At 31.6% G+C, this 17,180-nt stretch overlaps 2 protein-coding genes across 3 annotated transcripts; both read right to left on the bottom strand.

Moving 5' to 3' along the window:
* Positions 1–1,200: 1,200 nt before the first annotated feature.
* On the bottom strand, positions 1,201–3,441 carry LOC105132362 (galactinol synthase 1-like). The gene is made up of 4 exons (XM_011035822.1): positions 2,928–3,441; positions 1,953–2,273; positions 1,682–1,816; positions 1,201–1,562 (listed from the first exon to the last, which is right to left on the bottom strand). Exons 1-4 carry the CDS (start codon positions 3,264–3,266, stop codon positions 1,344–1,346), a joined length of 1,014 nt encoding a protein of 337 aa, XP_011034124.1. The 5' UTR covers positions 3,267–3,441; the 3' UTR covers positions 1,201–1,343.
* A 9,020-nt stretch (positions 3,442–12,461) lies between these two features.
* Positions 12,462–16,833, bottom strand: LOC105132361 (Pectin lyase-like superfamily protein). 2 transcript variants are annotated; one of them, XM_011035821.1, is made up of 7 exons: positions 16,133–16,830; positions 15,264–15,395; positions 14,949–15,176; positions 14,812–14,856; positions 14,525–14,732; positions 13,617–13,807; positions 12,462–13,115 (listed from the first exon to the last, which is right to left on the bottom strand). In XM_011035821.1, the coding sequence occupies exons 1-7, from the start codon at positions 16,487–16,489 to the stop codon at positions 12,723–12,725; spliced, it is 1,554 nt and encodes a 517-aa protein (XP_011034123.1). In that variant the 5' UTR covers positions 16,490–16,830; the 3' UTR covers positions 12,462–12,722. The 2 variants fall into 2 exon arrangements, with proteins under 2 accessions (XP_011034123.1, XP_011034122.1); XM_011035820.1 differs by having other exon boundaries at positions 14,949–15,395; positions 16,133–16,833.
* Between the last annotated feature and the right edge of the window lie 347 nt (positions 16,834–17,180).

The raw sequence follows: 17,180 nt of genomic DNA, 5'->3' as shown, positions 1-17,180 counted from the left end.
TAACTTTTTTATATGTTAAATTTGATCTCCATTATTTTAATTTTTATTTACTTTATTTGAGATAATTTAATTATGAAATTAAGTTTTTTCAATTTCATTCTCATTTAAAATTTTGTTTTATACATTTTATTATTATTTTTTTAATTTTATCATCTTTTAACTTTTTTATATGTTAAATTTGATCTCCATTATTTTAATTGTTATTTACTTTATTTGAGATAATTTAATTATGAAATTAAATTTTTTCAATTTCATTCTCATTTAAAATTTTGTTTTATACATTTTGTTTTCATTATTTTAATGAAATTAAAAAATATTAATAAGTTATTTTTATTATTTTAATGAAATTAAAAAAATATTAATAAGTTATTTCCCAACTTATTTTTTATTATATAGCCAAATAATGAAAAATATTTTTCAATTTATTTTTCATAATACTGCCAAACATCATAAAATAATTTGTTTTTTAAAAATTTATCTAATGAAAAATATTTTTCAATTTATTTTTCGTAATACTGTTAAACATCATAAAATAATTCGCTTTTTAAAAATTTATTTTTCAAAAAAATTACTTAAAAAAATAATTTTCAATAACTAAATCTGGCCTAAAATGCTCCCATGTTGCAAAAACTTCGAATTTTTTTTTAATATCATTGTGGTAATGGTTATGGCTTTTATATTAATACATATTATCCTCGATTATTATTTACAAAAATGTACTTGAAAGAATGACCCTTGAAGCCGACAACATTTCCTAAATTTAAAGCTTGATTGATGGGGGGCTTCTTTTGCGTAACTCAAGATTGAAATTATATAGACTTCACAGTTTATCAAGAAGAAGAAGAGGATAGCTTCGTTATTAAAAGAGAAAGTACAAATTAGCTTCATTAAGACTTGAAGTTTAACCTTGGAAAATTAAAGAACAAGAAGAAGAGTAAGTAATAAAAGTAAGGGAGTCGCATTCTAATACTTGTTCTAGTGGTTCTAGTGGTGGAAAGGAGCTTGTTTCCTTCCATTGCACCTGGATTCGAATCCTGGCGTGTACGTCTGTCACCCCCGCGGTGCTTTACATAATAGCTTCGTTATTAAAAGAGAAAGTACAAATTAGCTTCATTAAGACTTGAAGTTTAACCTTGGAAAATTAAAGCACAAGAAGAAGAGTAAGTAATAAAAGTAAAGGAGTGCTAGTGCGTATATATGGTATAAAAGTTCAAATTACTGTAATACCTTTATATATTACCATGGTATCTTGCACAGTAGACGAAAATACTAAGGCGAAGTAGCCTGAAAAAGGTATATAATGAAAGACAAGATTGATTTTAAACTCTCTTAATTAAGAAGTTTTAAGCAGCAGATGGTGCAGGGACGTAGGATAAGGCAGGCTCAGGCATGGAAGACAAGATGGATGACCTCGAGAATGTTTCTTCTTCTGGAACTGAGTTTTCACCATTGAAATCGAGGGACTCATCATTATATATATCCCACCATTTTGCCACTAACATCTTGATGTCCTCTCTATCCATGTTAGCTTCCTTGCCGGTGAATCTCCAAGGTTTTGAACCCTATTTTTATTTTTTCAAGGATGGAAGAGAAAATTGAACCCAAATTAAGTATATATGTGCATAATAAATTAAAAATATAAGATAGTATTTGATGTTATTCAAAGAAGAAGACTACTTACAGCAGCACAGTAGTGAACCACTTTAACCTTCTCGACCTCCACGTTCTCAGGATGTCGCCATAACATGGCTAAAACCAGGTTGTAAAGCAGAGGGATTGGCTTGTATGTTTTTTGGAAAAACATATTTAAGAAATCCTGCCATATGATCCCCAAGCAAATCGGAAAAACATTAGAAATTAACAATTTTTTCTTGCTTCTCCCGAGTGTCAATCGATTAATCCATTTTTACTTTATTTTCATACGTGTGTGGTTAAATGCAGGTATGACTTACTTGCTCGGCAAAGGGGGTTGGTGGGGTGATCAGCAGTTTGTCAAGAAGGCTCTCATAAGTCAAACGACTAGGCTCAAATACAAACATCCCAGCATTGAAGTACAGGGGAGGAGGAGAGCCCATCTCAGCAGGCCATGTTATCTTGTCCGGGCACTGCTGGCAGTAGCCGACGGAGTATTGAGGGGAGTGGCTCCATGTTTTCTCACAGAAGCAGTCCATCACGGCGTAGAAGTAGCCATCTTGGGTGTCAAATAGATGGTCTATATTCTCGAACACTTGGATATCAGCATCCAAATATATCATCTTGCTGTACTCCTCAAACTGTGCATACAAGAAAATCGAGCAAGCATATATATAATTTTATACGACGATTGGGTACATAAACAACCATCTTTTGGCAACCGAACTTGTGTCGCCGGCCAAAAAAAAATAAATCATGCTTAGGTGACAAGATATTTGTCGCCTGAAATCATCTTAATGAATACAACCAATCAATATAATGCACTTTCTTAAAACTTTATTAGCATATTCATGATGAATTTTGTCATTGTAGAAAGAATTTGTTACCAAAAGCTATTGGGACATGGGCGACAAAATTGGTCACTTTGTTTTTCGTCACCAAAACCTTTGGTGATGAAAAACACTGCTTATGATGACAATAAAAAAAAATTCATGATAAAAAATATATCTCATCTATTTATGTCAATTTAATTATATAAATGAGAATTTACCATATAAATAAATGGTGGGTTTTGGGGATTCAAGCTCTGGTAAACATCATTTGATTATATATTTAGCTTGTTTAAAAAAAAATTATACACAAAAGTCACATCAATTCGAACATATTCCACATTTTCATTTGAGGTAAAAAGTGTCTATCTGTACTGTATAAATTAATACATAAATTATACTTATACGAAGTGTCATGGATTATATATATGCTTATAGAATTACGTTGATGCATGTTTAACTTACATTCCAAATTCGGAGCTTGGAGTAGTTGATCACGTAGTAGGCCATGGCAAACTGAATCTGGTTCTCAGGTGGATAAATAGGCTCGATCTCACGAACAATGCAACCTTGAGACCTCAAAATGTCACGGTGTTCCTCAGGCACATCCGGCAAGATTGCGACGACAAGAGGGTATGCACTCTTCACCTTGCGCAAACCCTTAGCCAACCCAACTACCCCTTTAACATAATCCCCGTTGCCGGCTAAAAATGTCACGTAGGCCCTCTTAGAATAGCCAGTGTTAACTGTGGAAACCTTCCCGGTACCCAAAATATTCCCATCTATAGGCACTCCTGGGGCCATATTAATGAAGATTTATTCAAGCTTGACGTAGACTATATATATATATACAGTACAAATTAGGTTATTTGGAATGTATAGAGAGTCTAAGAACAATGGTTTTGAGGATTGTTAGGAAAGTAAACCAGCAACGCTAAGGATGCTACTCCACCATCCTTTTTAGTCCCGAGTTCTTCAAGAGTGCTCGGGCCTCCTTAAATAGATCTAAAATTTAGTCTAAATTCATGCCAAATGAACTCCAAATGCAACTCCATAAGTCCTTTTCATGTTTACGAACCAGTATTGTTTTGTGCAATAGTATATGGTGGTATACAATTTTTCATGAATTGAAAAATGAATGAACACCGTTTTTTTGTAAAATTCACGTTCATAGCCTTATCATCACTAGCCTTATCATCAAAATGAACGGTTGAGTTCACAATATGTATTTGGTTGGGGTCGTCATCGATCATGATCAATTGGGTGATCGATGCCATTAAGAATGTCTTCGGATGTTGTAAAGACACCAATTCATTGGGAGTCATTTTCCACATGAAATTAAAATTAATTAATGGAGATCAATGGAAATGGAGTATGTAGTTGGTTTATGTGGGCCTTTCAGAGAGGAAGTTAAGCATGCAATGCCAAATTTTGGATGGTTCTACTATGTCAAATGGCAATCGAATTCCTTTGTGGAGTCCCAGGTAAGATACCTGGAATTAATTGGCTCAAGTTGAGCCATTTTGTATCTTGATGGTTTGGGTTTCATTTTGGTCAACTCAAAAATAATATAAAAAAATATTTAAAATTTTAATATTTCTATATAAACATTTGATGTGAATGGATGCTATAATTAAATAACTATCCCATATAAAAAAATAATAAACATCTCATATATATATATATATATATATAGTTATCTCATACATAAAAATTTAAAAATAATGCATATAAATTGAGGAGGTTATATACATAGTTATCACACATAAAAACATTAAAAAAAAAATTCATATGAATGATACATATCCCACATTAAAAAATTAAGAAACTTTCCATATAAATGGAGGCTATATATATATAGTTATATCATATAGAAAAGTTAAAAAAAAAAATTCATGTGAATATAGACAATAAATATAATTATCCCACATGAAAAGGTTAAAAAATATTTTATGAGAACATTGACTATAAAAAAAAATATAAGATTAGGTATTCAAAAATTAAATTTATATTTTTTAGATTTTTTAAAATATATATATAAATCAAGTTTTATTTAGATAACATTAAATCAATCAGGTTTTGAAGTCATCCATAAAACTAATTACAAACCTAAGTTTTGAACATTTAAAACTCAGCTATAAAAACTTGAGTTCTCAAGTGAACCTATGAAACTGTGCTAGCTTTATATATATGCTTTCGATAAGTTCATGCAAATGACTTGAAATTAATTATAGCAATGCATAAAGAAAAAATAAAATAAAAATAGAACTCAACTTTAACCCAAGTCCCAAAGATAGGAAAAGGGGTTTCCATTTGACTAATCGACACTTGTTTGCATCATGCTATTAAGATTTAGGGCTCATGTACCTTCACCATGAATGCAGTAAATTTTTTAGTAAGATCATGTAATTTTACTAAGGAATCAATTAGTGTGATTGGGACATAAGCTAGAGAAAAACAAAATTTACGAAAGATTATTGATTCAATATTTACCTTTGGAAAATCCCCTTTATCCCTTTTTTGGTAGAATAAAAAAAAATTCCATTTCCTTTTCTTTTTCTTATCTAATTTTAAACTTAAGAAAATCTTTTATTGTCTAATAATATTTTGATCTAGCAAGGAAAAACAATTTAGACTTTAAAGATATAATGTGATATTATTATCATCTTATTTTTAAGATATGGATTGTTAAAATATAAAGATTTTTTTGTGAATATATATAAATTTATATGTAAGTGTTATTTAAGAGTGTAGTAATAATTATGATTTAAAATATTTTTTTTGTTAAGAAATATATTAAAATAATATATTTTATTTTATTTTATTTTTATACTAACATATCAAAACGATATAAAAATATAAAAATTAATTTTAAATAAATTTTTTTTTTTTTTTAAATATAGCTTGAACTATATTTTTAAATATTATTCAAAACTTTTCAAGTTTTGACATGTTAAATTATTAAATTAGATATTTAAATTTAAATTTCATCTAAAAATCTAAACTTTGTAATGGATGATTTATATATTAATCTTTTATTATTTATTTATTTCACCTCAGATTTTGCTAATACAAACAAATATGATCGGAAATGAATATATATATATAAAAGAAGAAGTTCAAACTTTAAACCATTTATAAAGAATGATTATTTCTTTCTAATATCTATAACGCGGTGTATTATAGCATAAAAAATTAATTAGTTGGACTTATACAGGCTGTGAGAGGGAAATGGATCAATGTTGAATTACATATTTGATTTAAAACGAATCTCTTATATTTTCTAACATGTTGAAGATTTATTTTTTAAAATATTTTTTATATTAAAATAATATTTTTATTTTTAAAAATTTATTTTTAATATGAATACATAAAAATAATTTAAAAATTTCAAAAACTTTTAAAAATATACTCAGATCATAATGCCAAGGAAGGCGGAAAAGGAAGCATCAATCACGGTGCTGTTCTTCTTTGATTTTCTCCTCTGTTTGTGCTTCTGACAACATTATCTTCCATTGTACTCCTTGGAATGGATTTTAATTATCGGGCTCCACGCCACATCCATCCTTTCGATCCTGGATTTTTATTCTCTCTTTTACATTATTAATTGCAAGTGTAGAGAATAATATCTTGCATTTTCCACTTTGTGTCAAGCGTTTGATTAGTTTTTTATTTTAAAATATATTAAAATATGTTGTTTTTTTATTTTTAATATCAACATATTCAAATTATTGAAAAAAATTATGTTAATTTGATACTTTTTAAACAATAAATACTTTTAAAAAACATCTAAAAATAAAAATAAAAACACTATCCAAACAATAAGCGGCAGCAGAGAATCAATTGGGTTCCTGCTGACTTCGTTGAGTGTAAAGAGAATCAGGAGCCAAGGCAATGATCAGGGTAACTCCATTTGGGTTTTCATGCTTACCATATAAGTAAAGAAATGTGTAATATAGTGGAAAACAATGAGGAAAAAAGAAGAAGACAAGGATAACATTTGAATGTAGGGATCCATGTTATTTAAAAAAGAGAGAGTATATGTACATTTGTTTTTAGCATTTAAAATTCAACACAATTACTTCTAAGTGATGATATTTGTAATCCTAAATTTACAAAAAAATTATTCTAAATGGAAAAAATACAAAATAATAATTAAAATTAAACATACATATTTAATTGAAATTCAACAAAAAAATTAAAAAAATAACTAAAATTCAACAAAATAATGCAAATATTATTTCAATAACTAAAATTCAACACAATTATTAATTCCTAAAATTACTAAGATCACAAAAATGAAAAAAAATAATGCAGAAAAAAGAAAAAGAAAATGGAAAGAAAAATTCTTACCTTAATGATGTGTTTAATTTTGGTTCAAAATTAAAAAAAATAAAAGAAGAGAGATTATTAATAAAACCAAACAAAATATAAAGAAAAATGAAGAAAAACAATATACCTAGGGATGAAAAGAGAAGGGAATTATTGATTTTGACCAAGAAGGAGAAAGAGAAGAAAAGAGAAGAGAAAGAAAGAAAAAGAAACATGACTCTAAGAGAAGAAGAAAGAAGAAGATGAATCTCTGTTTATTCTGATTCTGATATTCTAATTTTTATTATTAATAAAATTATTGATGAAATATTAAATATTAGTATTTTTTAATATTTTTGTTATGATTTTGTTTGTAAAGTCAAATGAAGTTTTTGACTTGCATGAAAATTTTCAGAAAACCCTCCAAATATTACTGATTACTTTTTATTCTGTCAATGATTACATTGAGAAAAAAATAAATAATCAAAATATCATTGAGAAGTTAACAATGCTTAAAGTCATTAAAATATATTGATGGACACATTCTGTTAGTATTGCCGAATGTAATCAACATTATAAACAATGCTAGGAACAATGAGAACAGTTTTTATAGTCATTAGAATATATCAACAGATATATTTTATCAATATATCTATATATAATGTACAGTCTGTTAGTATTTTAATCGGTATAAAATGGTTTATTATTACAATATCTGGATCAAGAAACTTTTTATTTTTACAGCTCTTGTATAGATATCTAACATTTTATAATTACTAACTACTTTTTATTTTGTTGGTGATTAAATTGAGAAAAAAGTAAACAATCAAAATATCATTAATTATCAGCCCATTTAGAAGTTAACAATCCTTAAAATCATTGAAATATATTAACGGACACATTTTATCAGTATTGCCGCATGTAATCAACACTATGAACAATGTTAGGAAGAATGAGAACGGTTTCCATAATTATTGGAATATATCGATGGACATATTTTATTGGTATACCTATATATAATGTACAGTCTGTTAGTATTTCAATCGGTATAAAATGATTTATCATTACAATATCTGGATCAAGAAACTTTTTATTTTTACACCTCTTGTATGAATATTTAATATAACATTCCGCAATATGTCTCGAATTAGATAATGCATAATTAATAAAAATTTGAACCTCTTTATAATAATTCATCATTTGAATTTCAATACATCCATAAATGATAATCTATTATTTATATCAAATTTATATAAAATAATGATAATAACATGTATTAATTAACCACGTTAATTAAATAAATTTATAAAAATATTAGTTTAACTCAAATTTATTCAATTTAGTTTAATAATACTCTTAATTTTTTTATTATATATATATATATATATAATTTTTCATTTTTTTATTATATATATATATATATAATTTTCCATACATTTACCAAAAATTTTAACTCAATAATAAAATAAATAAAATATAAAATATACTCATTAAATAAATCATTGTTTATTTCATTCTTAAACTACCGTCATCCAAATTCCTAGTAGTTTTTAATCCAACTCAAACCCAATCCTGGTTCCTTCTTGATATTCAGAGTCAATTCCCACCAATCATCAGGTTAATCTAGGCTTGTTCCTTTTAGCTCTCAAAACCTGGTTTTGACCCCAGCCTTGTCTTGACTTGATTCCCAAAATGCTTCAAACCCAGTAATTACCCATCCTCAACATTCTAGATACTATCCTGAATATCTAGGTGTCCTAAACTCGGTTTTGATATGATTAAGATCTAAGTCCAGAATCATAGATTACTGGTGTAGAACAAGTCATGAAAACTATTTTTTTAAAGCTTTTGAAAACCTATTGTAAGTTTTTATTTTTTTAATTTATTAAAAACAAACAAGTTTTCTTATATTGTCTTATATCTAAAAAACAAAAAAAACAAAAAAACAAAAAAAAAACGAAACGATATTAAAACGTGCCTAGCATTTTCAGCTTTTCCTCCCAGATGGTCCCAAATTACGCGGATTGAAGATTGCAAGGAGATCAAGAGGGCGAGTGGAGACAAGCCCCTTCCACCGCTAGGCCAACCCACGCGCATAGATACTTGATAATGAAGGTGCTGCCCTTCTATTCCAGGTAATTCGAATGCGGTTCCCAGTCGATTGGCTCCGTTCGAAGAAAACAAGAAATCAAGATGATTCCGAAACCAAAAAGAAAAGTCGACGCTCAGCCTCTCATCAAAAGTGGTGAAATATCATCCATGCAGTGCTGTTTAGCCCCTCCACCATAAGATATCCGGCAAGTTCGTGTTCCAGACATTTTCCAGTATTTATTATACAAATTGTTGAAAAGGGCACTTTCCTGGTGTTTTTGAACGCCATCTGTCACACAAAAAAAAATAAAATAAAAATCATTTCATTTCAATTCAATTTAATTAATAATTTAAATTATTAGATAGATGGGTTATAAAATATAATTTATATTATTTTTTAATATATTTTTAAAGTGAAAGTCTTTTAAATTTGAAACTTATATATTTGTATTTTTTAATATATTTTTAAAGTGAAAGTTTGAAACTTATATATTTTTTTTATCAAATAAATAAAAATGATAAGATTTGAACTTGTGACTATTTGATTATTAAGACACTGATATCATGTCAAAAAATTATTTCAATCCAATAATTTAAACTATTAGGTAATGTTTTATAATATAATTTATATTATTTTTTAACACTATTTTTATTTTTTTAATATGAGTATTTGAACTAGTTTGTATATACCTTAATTAATTTCACGAGTTTCTAAAATTAACAATCATCTATGTTTATGTAAATTCAAGATTTGATCAATTAAATTTCACCATTCAGAATTAAATACTTATATGATTTGATAATTTTTTTGTTTTTTGAAATTCTTATCTTTTAAAATATAATTCATGAGTGTTCCATTACGGGTCATTTTCAACATCAATAAACTTTTGAATCCAAATAATATATAATATATTGTAACCACAAATGGAGAAGGGTTTTCGTGAACAATTATACATGTAAATAGATCATTTAATCAATAAAAGACAAGCAGGGAATCTTAAATCAAAATTCTAGAAGTAAAGAAGGGTTTTGACAGAGATTTCAAGTGTTATAATTCATGAGAAGGGGGGGGGGGGGAGCAAGAAAGGGAAATTATAATATGTTAATAACTCTTTCCTTTTTATCAATTTCATGCTTGTTTTTAATTTATATTGCTTTTTTTAAAATAAAAAGAAATAGAGAGGAGAAGTATTTTGGGGATAAAAACTATTAAAATAAAGACTGTCAACGTTGATCAAGGAGTTTTTTTTTTTAAGTAAGGATTGTTGATTTACTTTTTGATACTAGAATAATTATTTAAAATAAAATACAAGGACCAAGTAAATAACTAAGGCCTGAATCATTGTAGGCCCAAAAGCAAATCGCGTGCTTACCCAAAAATCAAGGACGCTAAAAGCCCTAAACCAAAGGCTTGAATCCCTCTAGGCCCAAAATAATGGCCCGAAGCCCTTCTTCTTGTCCTCTCGCATTCAGTACGCTGTGTCTACTCTCTCCCTCTTCTGAGTTCTGCCACAAGAAGAGAAGTCTTTTGCAAACCATGCTAGACGAGACCACCCAGGGATCCTACGCCAAAATTATAACCCACGCCACTCGCTTCCAATACTGCCTGACACAATAGTGTGTCAGCGTGCCCTCTTTTCTTGATCCAACGGACTGCATTGAGAAGAGAAATGAAGGGCAAGGATGTTGCCAGAAGTGTTGATAGGTAAGGTCTTTAGGGTTTCTGTCCACTGCCCACTTGTTATTAGCGTCGAAAGATAGAGAAGGAAGGGTTTTTGAGTAGAAGAAAATTGGGGCTTCACGAGAGAGAGGGTTTCAAGGATTATTCGCAAGGGTTTAAGAGAAATGGATACTGGAGTGAGGTTTCAAAGGAGGAAATCAGAAGTTATGGCAGAACAAAGACAAACCTTGGGTTTAGCAAGCAGATGCTGCCAGTTGCAAAGCAGGAGGATTTTAGCAGATCTTGTTTAGGTATAATTTCTAAAACCATGAGATCCATTCGGGTTCAAAGCTACATTACATTTTAGTTTCTGGCTTTGTTTTGGATTAATGGGAACAGTTAGTACGAATTATTTAAAAGACGGACTCACTATCTGCCTTTAGCTAGTTGTGCCTTGATTTCTTGTGCTTTGCTTGTAACTTCTGTATGTTTGTGTAATCATCTAAATTGCTTCATCACTCACCCTTATACTTGACTTCACTTGTTAAGTTTTTTATATGTTTCAACTTAAATGCAGAAACCTGTTGACACCTCCTTTTTGAATTTTGTGACTTGTTCGTAGGTTTAGTGTTAAGTTTTGACCGAAGTCAACTTAAATGAATTACAAACACTTTATGATTGATATACAATGGATATTCTGATGACCCTTGAGTGGTATCAGGATGCATCGAATGAATTCGCTGTCCTGTTGTTTTCTTTGTACTGATTTCTCGAGCTTAGCCTGTTAGTAATAAAATGCTTTTGTAGTTAGCCCTGAAGCATAGGAACCAAGAATGGCAACCTTTCTTGGAAAGGATGTTTAAGGGCGACATTAGATCTTCTCTTCACATAATCAAAATCCATGGACCATAGAAATTCTTAGTTGACCACTAGATTAGGTTTTACCTACGCTACCTTAAATTAGGGCGACCAAATCTACTTTAGTTTGTTGAGTGAGTCCCAGGTTGCAATATTGACATGCATCAACTTCCCTTTCCATTTGGATTTAGTTATCATCACAATTGCTACTTGGAAGGATTAAATCCCATCTGTCTTTCCTTCTTCCATGGGTTTTTGAAATTGTTAAGATTTATGTTCCAGGCTAGTAATTATTCACTCTTATAATACCCCATTCAGGCTTTCCATCATCGCGCAGAAAGGTGATCTTAGGTGCCCCCACTTTATTATTTTCTTTGGTTAATATTAAGAATAGAAGGAATGCTTTTTATAGCAGCAGCAACCTTATTATCAGATTGAATTAAATCTTTTAAGAAATTAATAGTAGGAACTGTGCTGTAGGTGTTTCAAGTTTCTCTGCAAGAAAGAGTTTTTTTTTTTTTTCCAGGACTGTGCAGAATTAATTTTGGGCTTGTTTAGTGAGGTTTGAGATTCGAATTCCAGAGAAGCTGTAATTCTTTAATAAGGAAATAACAGATTCAGGTTTGCCTGGGGTTTCAAATATGGACAGGCCTGGAAACTGATATTACAGTAAATTAGACCATTTGTACTTTTATTATTTGATGAGGTGTCTGGGAGATGGCTATATTGATTCCTTTATTGAGAGGGATTGTTTTAGTAATTTATATAGCAATTTTAGGGCTTTAGTGCAAGCTGAACCCACAGAAGTAAAACCTTTAGTTTGTGTTGTGGGGTTTTAACTTTCAAGAGAACTAATAAGCCTGAAATTGAGTAAGTACTTACTGATTTAGGAAGTTAGAGAAAATTGAGAAGGAGAGCGTTTAGGAAGGGAAGAAGAGCTACAAGCTTTGTTTGTGAATGATCCTCGTCAAGCTATTCCAATGATCAAAGTCCTTTGTATACAGTCACCTTGAAAATTTGAATATCCATTGAATATTTTATTTATTAAACATATATTAATCTTATTTATTAAACATATATTAATGAAGCACCAAATTTTACAGTGCAAAACAATCCATTATATATAGTAGCAAACCAGACATCCTCACACTCTAATATCTTACTATAGTAAATGCTTGTATACACTCTCACACAAAATAATTCTGCTAATTGCTAAAGGAGGATTCCTTAAAAACTCAATTGAGTAAATATAACTTTACCTAATAAGCTAATGGCGTGACAGGGGTTGGGAAATCATACCAACCACACAATTCAATACACCAATGGTTGACTGGTTGAGATCAACATGCATCATAATCTCTCTGAGGATGGTTGCCTGATGGCTTGCCAATCTGTAGGCAACTAATTGGAGGCATGGTAGGAGTTTTCAACTCTCCAAAAGTCTGCCAGCAGAACGGATCGTAGAGGTGATACTGTTTTTGTAGTGGCTTTAACTCTATGGTAGTTAGACTGACATCCATGCATGGTAGGGCATCACTGCAGGCAAAGTGTACAGGTTTTACTGTGTATGTCCCTCTTATGTTTTCATAGGTGATTCCTGATAGAGCTACTGCTGTCGTTTGGTTTTTGCATTTTCTTTTGTCGCAATAGAATTGATCAATCACAATTGGAAGTTGAACCTCAGAGACTTGAATGTTTGAGAACAGCACTCCCTGTACAGAGCCTGATCCACCCTGCAGATGTTATAGTTGAAATTGCATGTGAGTCACACCTTGAGCAACTTGGTTAAATTGGAAATACTGCAATCTAGTTTACGGAAACCTTGTAAGCTAAATACAAAATGGCTCCAGCAGTTGCTTGAACCAATGAACTTGGTAATATCATGTATACGAAAAGACAGAACATTATGTTTAGATGTTGAAAGAAACTCTTTCTGATTTTTAAGTTTCAGCGAGAATGTTCATTCTAGTTTCTAAAAGAGAGAAGGTGTCTCAGAAGCTTCTCATTCTGAAGCTTTTAATAGACAAGGGTGTGTGCAAGAATATTTAAAATATCGTGGACCTTTCGAAGCTGAAAGCTTCATTTTGATTGATATCTTTGTTAATTATATAATGTACTATCAGTCTGTGTGGCTTAAAATGTGTTTTGGTTTGTAAAACCCCTACAAATCAAATAGATTTCTGGTTGCAGTTAGCAAATTTTGAATAATATGGCATTGCAGATATTAAGAATACCTGCCATGTCTTGACTCTGACACCTGTCATTGTGCCATGCATAACAACATCTCGTACAGTGATATTTGAGACACAGGCTTTTGTATTATCTTTTCCCAGACCTCCGATGCTGATTCCATGTCCCGGTCCGCAATTAACATTGTGTATGTATACATTTGAGCATCCAGTTTGTATAGAAACACAGTCATCTCCTGCATGACATTTAAACATTTCATTTTGTAATGATTATGACATAGGGACCTCTTAGGTCTGCTATCTAGTTCAAATTAACTGTCTTTGAGATCGAAACTCCATTGCCTACTTGGATTCCAAATCGTTTACCTATATTTGAGGTGTTGTCATCTCGTACTATTGCTGTCATTTCTGGTACATTATGCTATATGTTGTGAGGATTTTCTAGAAAGTAGAGTAGTATAAAAAGGATGGAAGCAGAAGTTCTGATCATTGATAAAGTCAAGAAAAATTGGGAGCGTGCAACAGAAGGTGTGCTCTTGTGCCTTTGGGGGCAAACCTAATCCTATATTGGACTGATAATGATTTAGGGTATGATGTGTGTCAAATGAATTGCAGCCAAAATACTCGAAAGTGTGGAGGCTGTTGGTTGCCATGTGTCAAATAAACTGTGGCCGTTGAATGTCTGTATGAGAAGTTCACGGAAAGGATAAGGTGGTACCAATTTTTAATCAGAATCCTATCCCAGTTATCTAAATTATGTGGCTTTCTTTTGTCTCTGATTTCAACAGTACCATCAAGTGTTAAATAATTCCTTTTGTAGTGGCTGAGCCTCTAAACCTTCTATTTGACTCTTCAGTTCCTGTGTTTGTTTGTCAAGTTCACCCTACAGCCCCACATTGTCTAGTTAAATATATGATATGACAATATTATTTATCTTCAATCAATGTAATTACCGCAAGCAAGATATGTGCTATGAATTAACACGTCTTTGGAGTTCTGTAGGTGGATTCCATCTGTATTTGGACTGTCTCCGGGAGATGAGACTCTCATATCATGCACAACAACTCCTACGCAGTTGTCAAACTTGAGGTGGCATTGTGGGCTGTTTTGAATTGTTATGCCTGTGACTGTCACATTGAAACTTCCATAAAATCTTAGTGCCTGCAAAAAGAAAGCTTGTCAATCATGTTATAAAGTGCGTGCTCATGAATTGCGATAGAAATCTTCATGAAGTCCATACTGTGGGCTTGATGCTTGGCATTTTCCCGTTGAGCTCGTTTCTTATCTACAACACAATTCAGAAAAGAGGCACGATCAGTTTCAGATGTATACTGCAGATAATAATTGCAGTGGAAGGTACAAATTGAAGCCAATTACCGGCATTGGTGGGTGTTGTTGTACTGTGTTGTTCAGTGGAATAATGAGTTCCGATTCACTGTCTATAGGATCTTCAAATGGGTAGTCTTGCCACCAAACTGAGCCACTCCCATCAATGGTGCCTTTTCCCTGAATTGTGATTCCGACAAGCTTGGTGAATTCAAGCCACTGCAAGAGACCTCTACCCCAGGCATTGGCGTTTGATGGGGCAATAATTGTGCCATCCAACTGAGAAAAAAAAATCATCGTATCATCATTCATTAACATGAATTGCTGTCGTTTTCTCTGCACACAAATTCTGTATTTGATACTTACTTGAAATACAATGTTTGCTTGGCAGTACGGACCAGAGAAAGAAATAGGTCCCACGAGGAATGCATGTTCTGCTGGAACAATCAACGTTGATGCTGCCACTTTACAAGCTGCTGCCCATGCAGCTTGGAATGCCTGCGTAGCACCGTAACACCATGTCAACCAACTGTATAGTAACTGTATGCAATATTTGTTCATTTTTAAGGAATGGACCCCACCTTGGGGTGGTTCTGCTGTCTTTTCCTTTGTATTATTTGTCGGTGTTTTGGAGCTGTTTCAATGTGTAATTCTGTAATTTTGGTGAAATCAATTTGGTGCACAGCATGGCTGCAAGAACTGTGGAGTGTGGAGCAAATATCTCACGAGTCATGGCTGGTAAGGAGAGAATTAGTCCTGTTATGTAATTTTGAAAATTTAATTGACCTTTGGACTTGTATGAACCAAAGAAAAAAAACTCTATTGAATGCAGCTGTAATGTACTCTTGGAATCATGGAGATATTTTTTTTTGGTGTTTTTTTATTTTAATATACTTATTCATTTTTTATTAAAACTTTTTAAAAAATTAATTGTTATTACACTATTAAACACTCTCAAATATCTCAAATGTGTTAGAAATTGTTGTTAATAGTCTCCCTGAAACGCATGAACATTTTTACACTGCCAAATCATGTTTCGTGGACTAAACACGTGGAATGTGGGCATATGAAGGTGATATTTCGTAGACTAAAAAGAGATTCCATATTGTTGCCCCTTAATTTTCCATGCCCTTGTTACTCTGCGAAATTTCTATATATATATATATATATATATTAAGATAAAATTGAAACCTGTGTTGTACCAAATTAATATTATGTAACAAGCAACTTAATACCTTTGTATCGTCGCTCTTGCCATTACCCTTGGCCCCAAAATCAAGCACATTAAAGGTGGTGGAACCTTTCTGTGGTGGACTTGGTTTTGGTGCCTTTTCTTTCGGTGCAGGAGGGGGTAATGCTGGAGCTTTATGTTTAGGAGCTTTTGGTTTTGGTACTCCAGTATGGTGTTGGTGATGGCTGTTGCCATGGATTTTCCCTTTCTTCTTGGCCAGAGAAGCCGGGTTTGATCTGCTTTGCCTCCAATGCTTGCCTCTCCTAGCAATGCAGGTATCAAAACTTGCAGACCAAACTAGAAAAACAACGAAGAGCATGAACGCGAGGCTTCTAAAGGTAAACCCTCTCATGTTTACCATAGAAGTGGCTCAGTGTAGGACACACACAGAGAGAGGAGAGAGAGAGAGAGAGAGAGAGCTCTTGAGAATGCCAAATAATAAATGATGGTAGGGTTTATATAGGGGGGGAGTCCAAGGCTCATTAATCTGTATGTTGCGCTCAAAAGCAAAGATTATTCCGAATCTTCTGAAAATTATACGTTTCAAAATTATCCATCCTTTTTCTATCTTTTTCCCCTTTAATTGATAATCTTCTTTTCCTCTCTGTGAATTTTGGTTGGGCAACAGAGTGATCCTATGCCAAGCGTCAAAGTTTGTTGCATGTGACTCGTCCACTTGTGTTTGTGTGCGAGCACATTCTTCATAGATTATCTTTCCAAGTTATAAGAAAGAAATGACAGCAAAGGCAAATTAAAGCGAGCTATTTTAAATCTCGTTGTCCTGATTTGAAGGTTTTTTTTTTTACTCCTGATTTGATTACCACTTGATATTTCCAAGTCTTTATCAAATTATAAGAAAGAAATGACAGCATAGATAAAATTTATATTTATTTTTTTAATTATACATGCTTTTATCTATTTTATATCTATCATTTATATCCTGTCTTCATATATTAACCAGACAAAAAAAAATTTAATAAGAAAGTTAATGTTTTTTTTTCAATTCAAAAGCACTTCCAACAACACTTAACAAAACAGCAATGCCTACCTAA

Source organism: Populus euphratica, unplaced genomic scaffold, assembly GCF_000495115.2.
Source record: "Populus euphratica unplaced genomic scaffold, PopEup_1.0 scaffold85.1, whole genome shotgun sequence".
NCBI classification, from domain to species: Eukaryota; Viridiplantae; Streptophyta; class Magnoliopsida; order Malpighiales; family Salicaceae; genus Populus; species Populus euphratica.
This window is presented reverse-complemented; position numbering and strand designations above follow the sequence as displayed.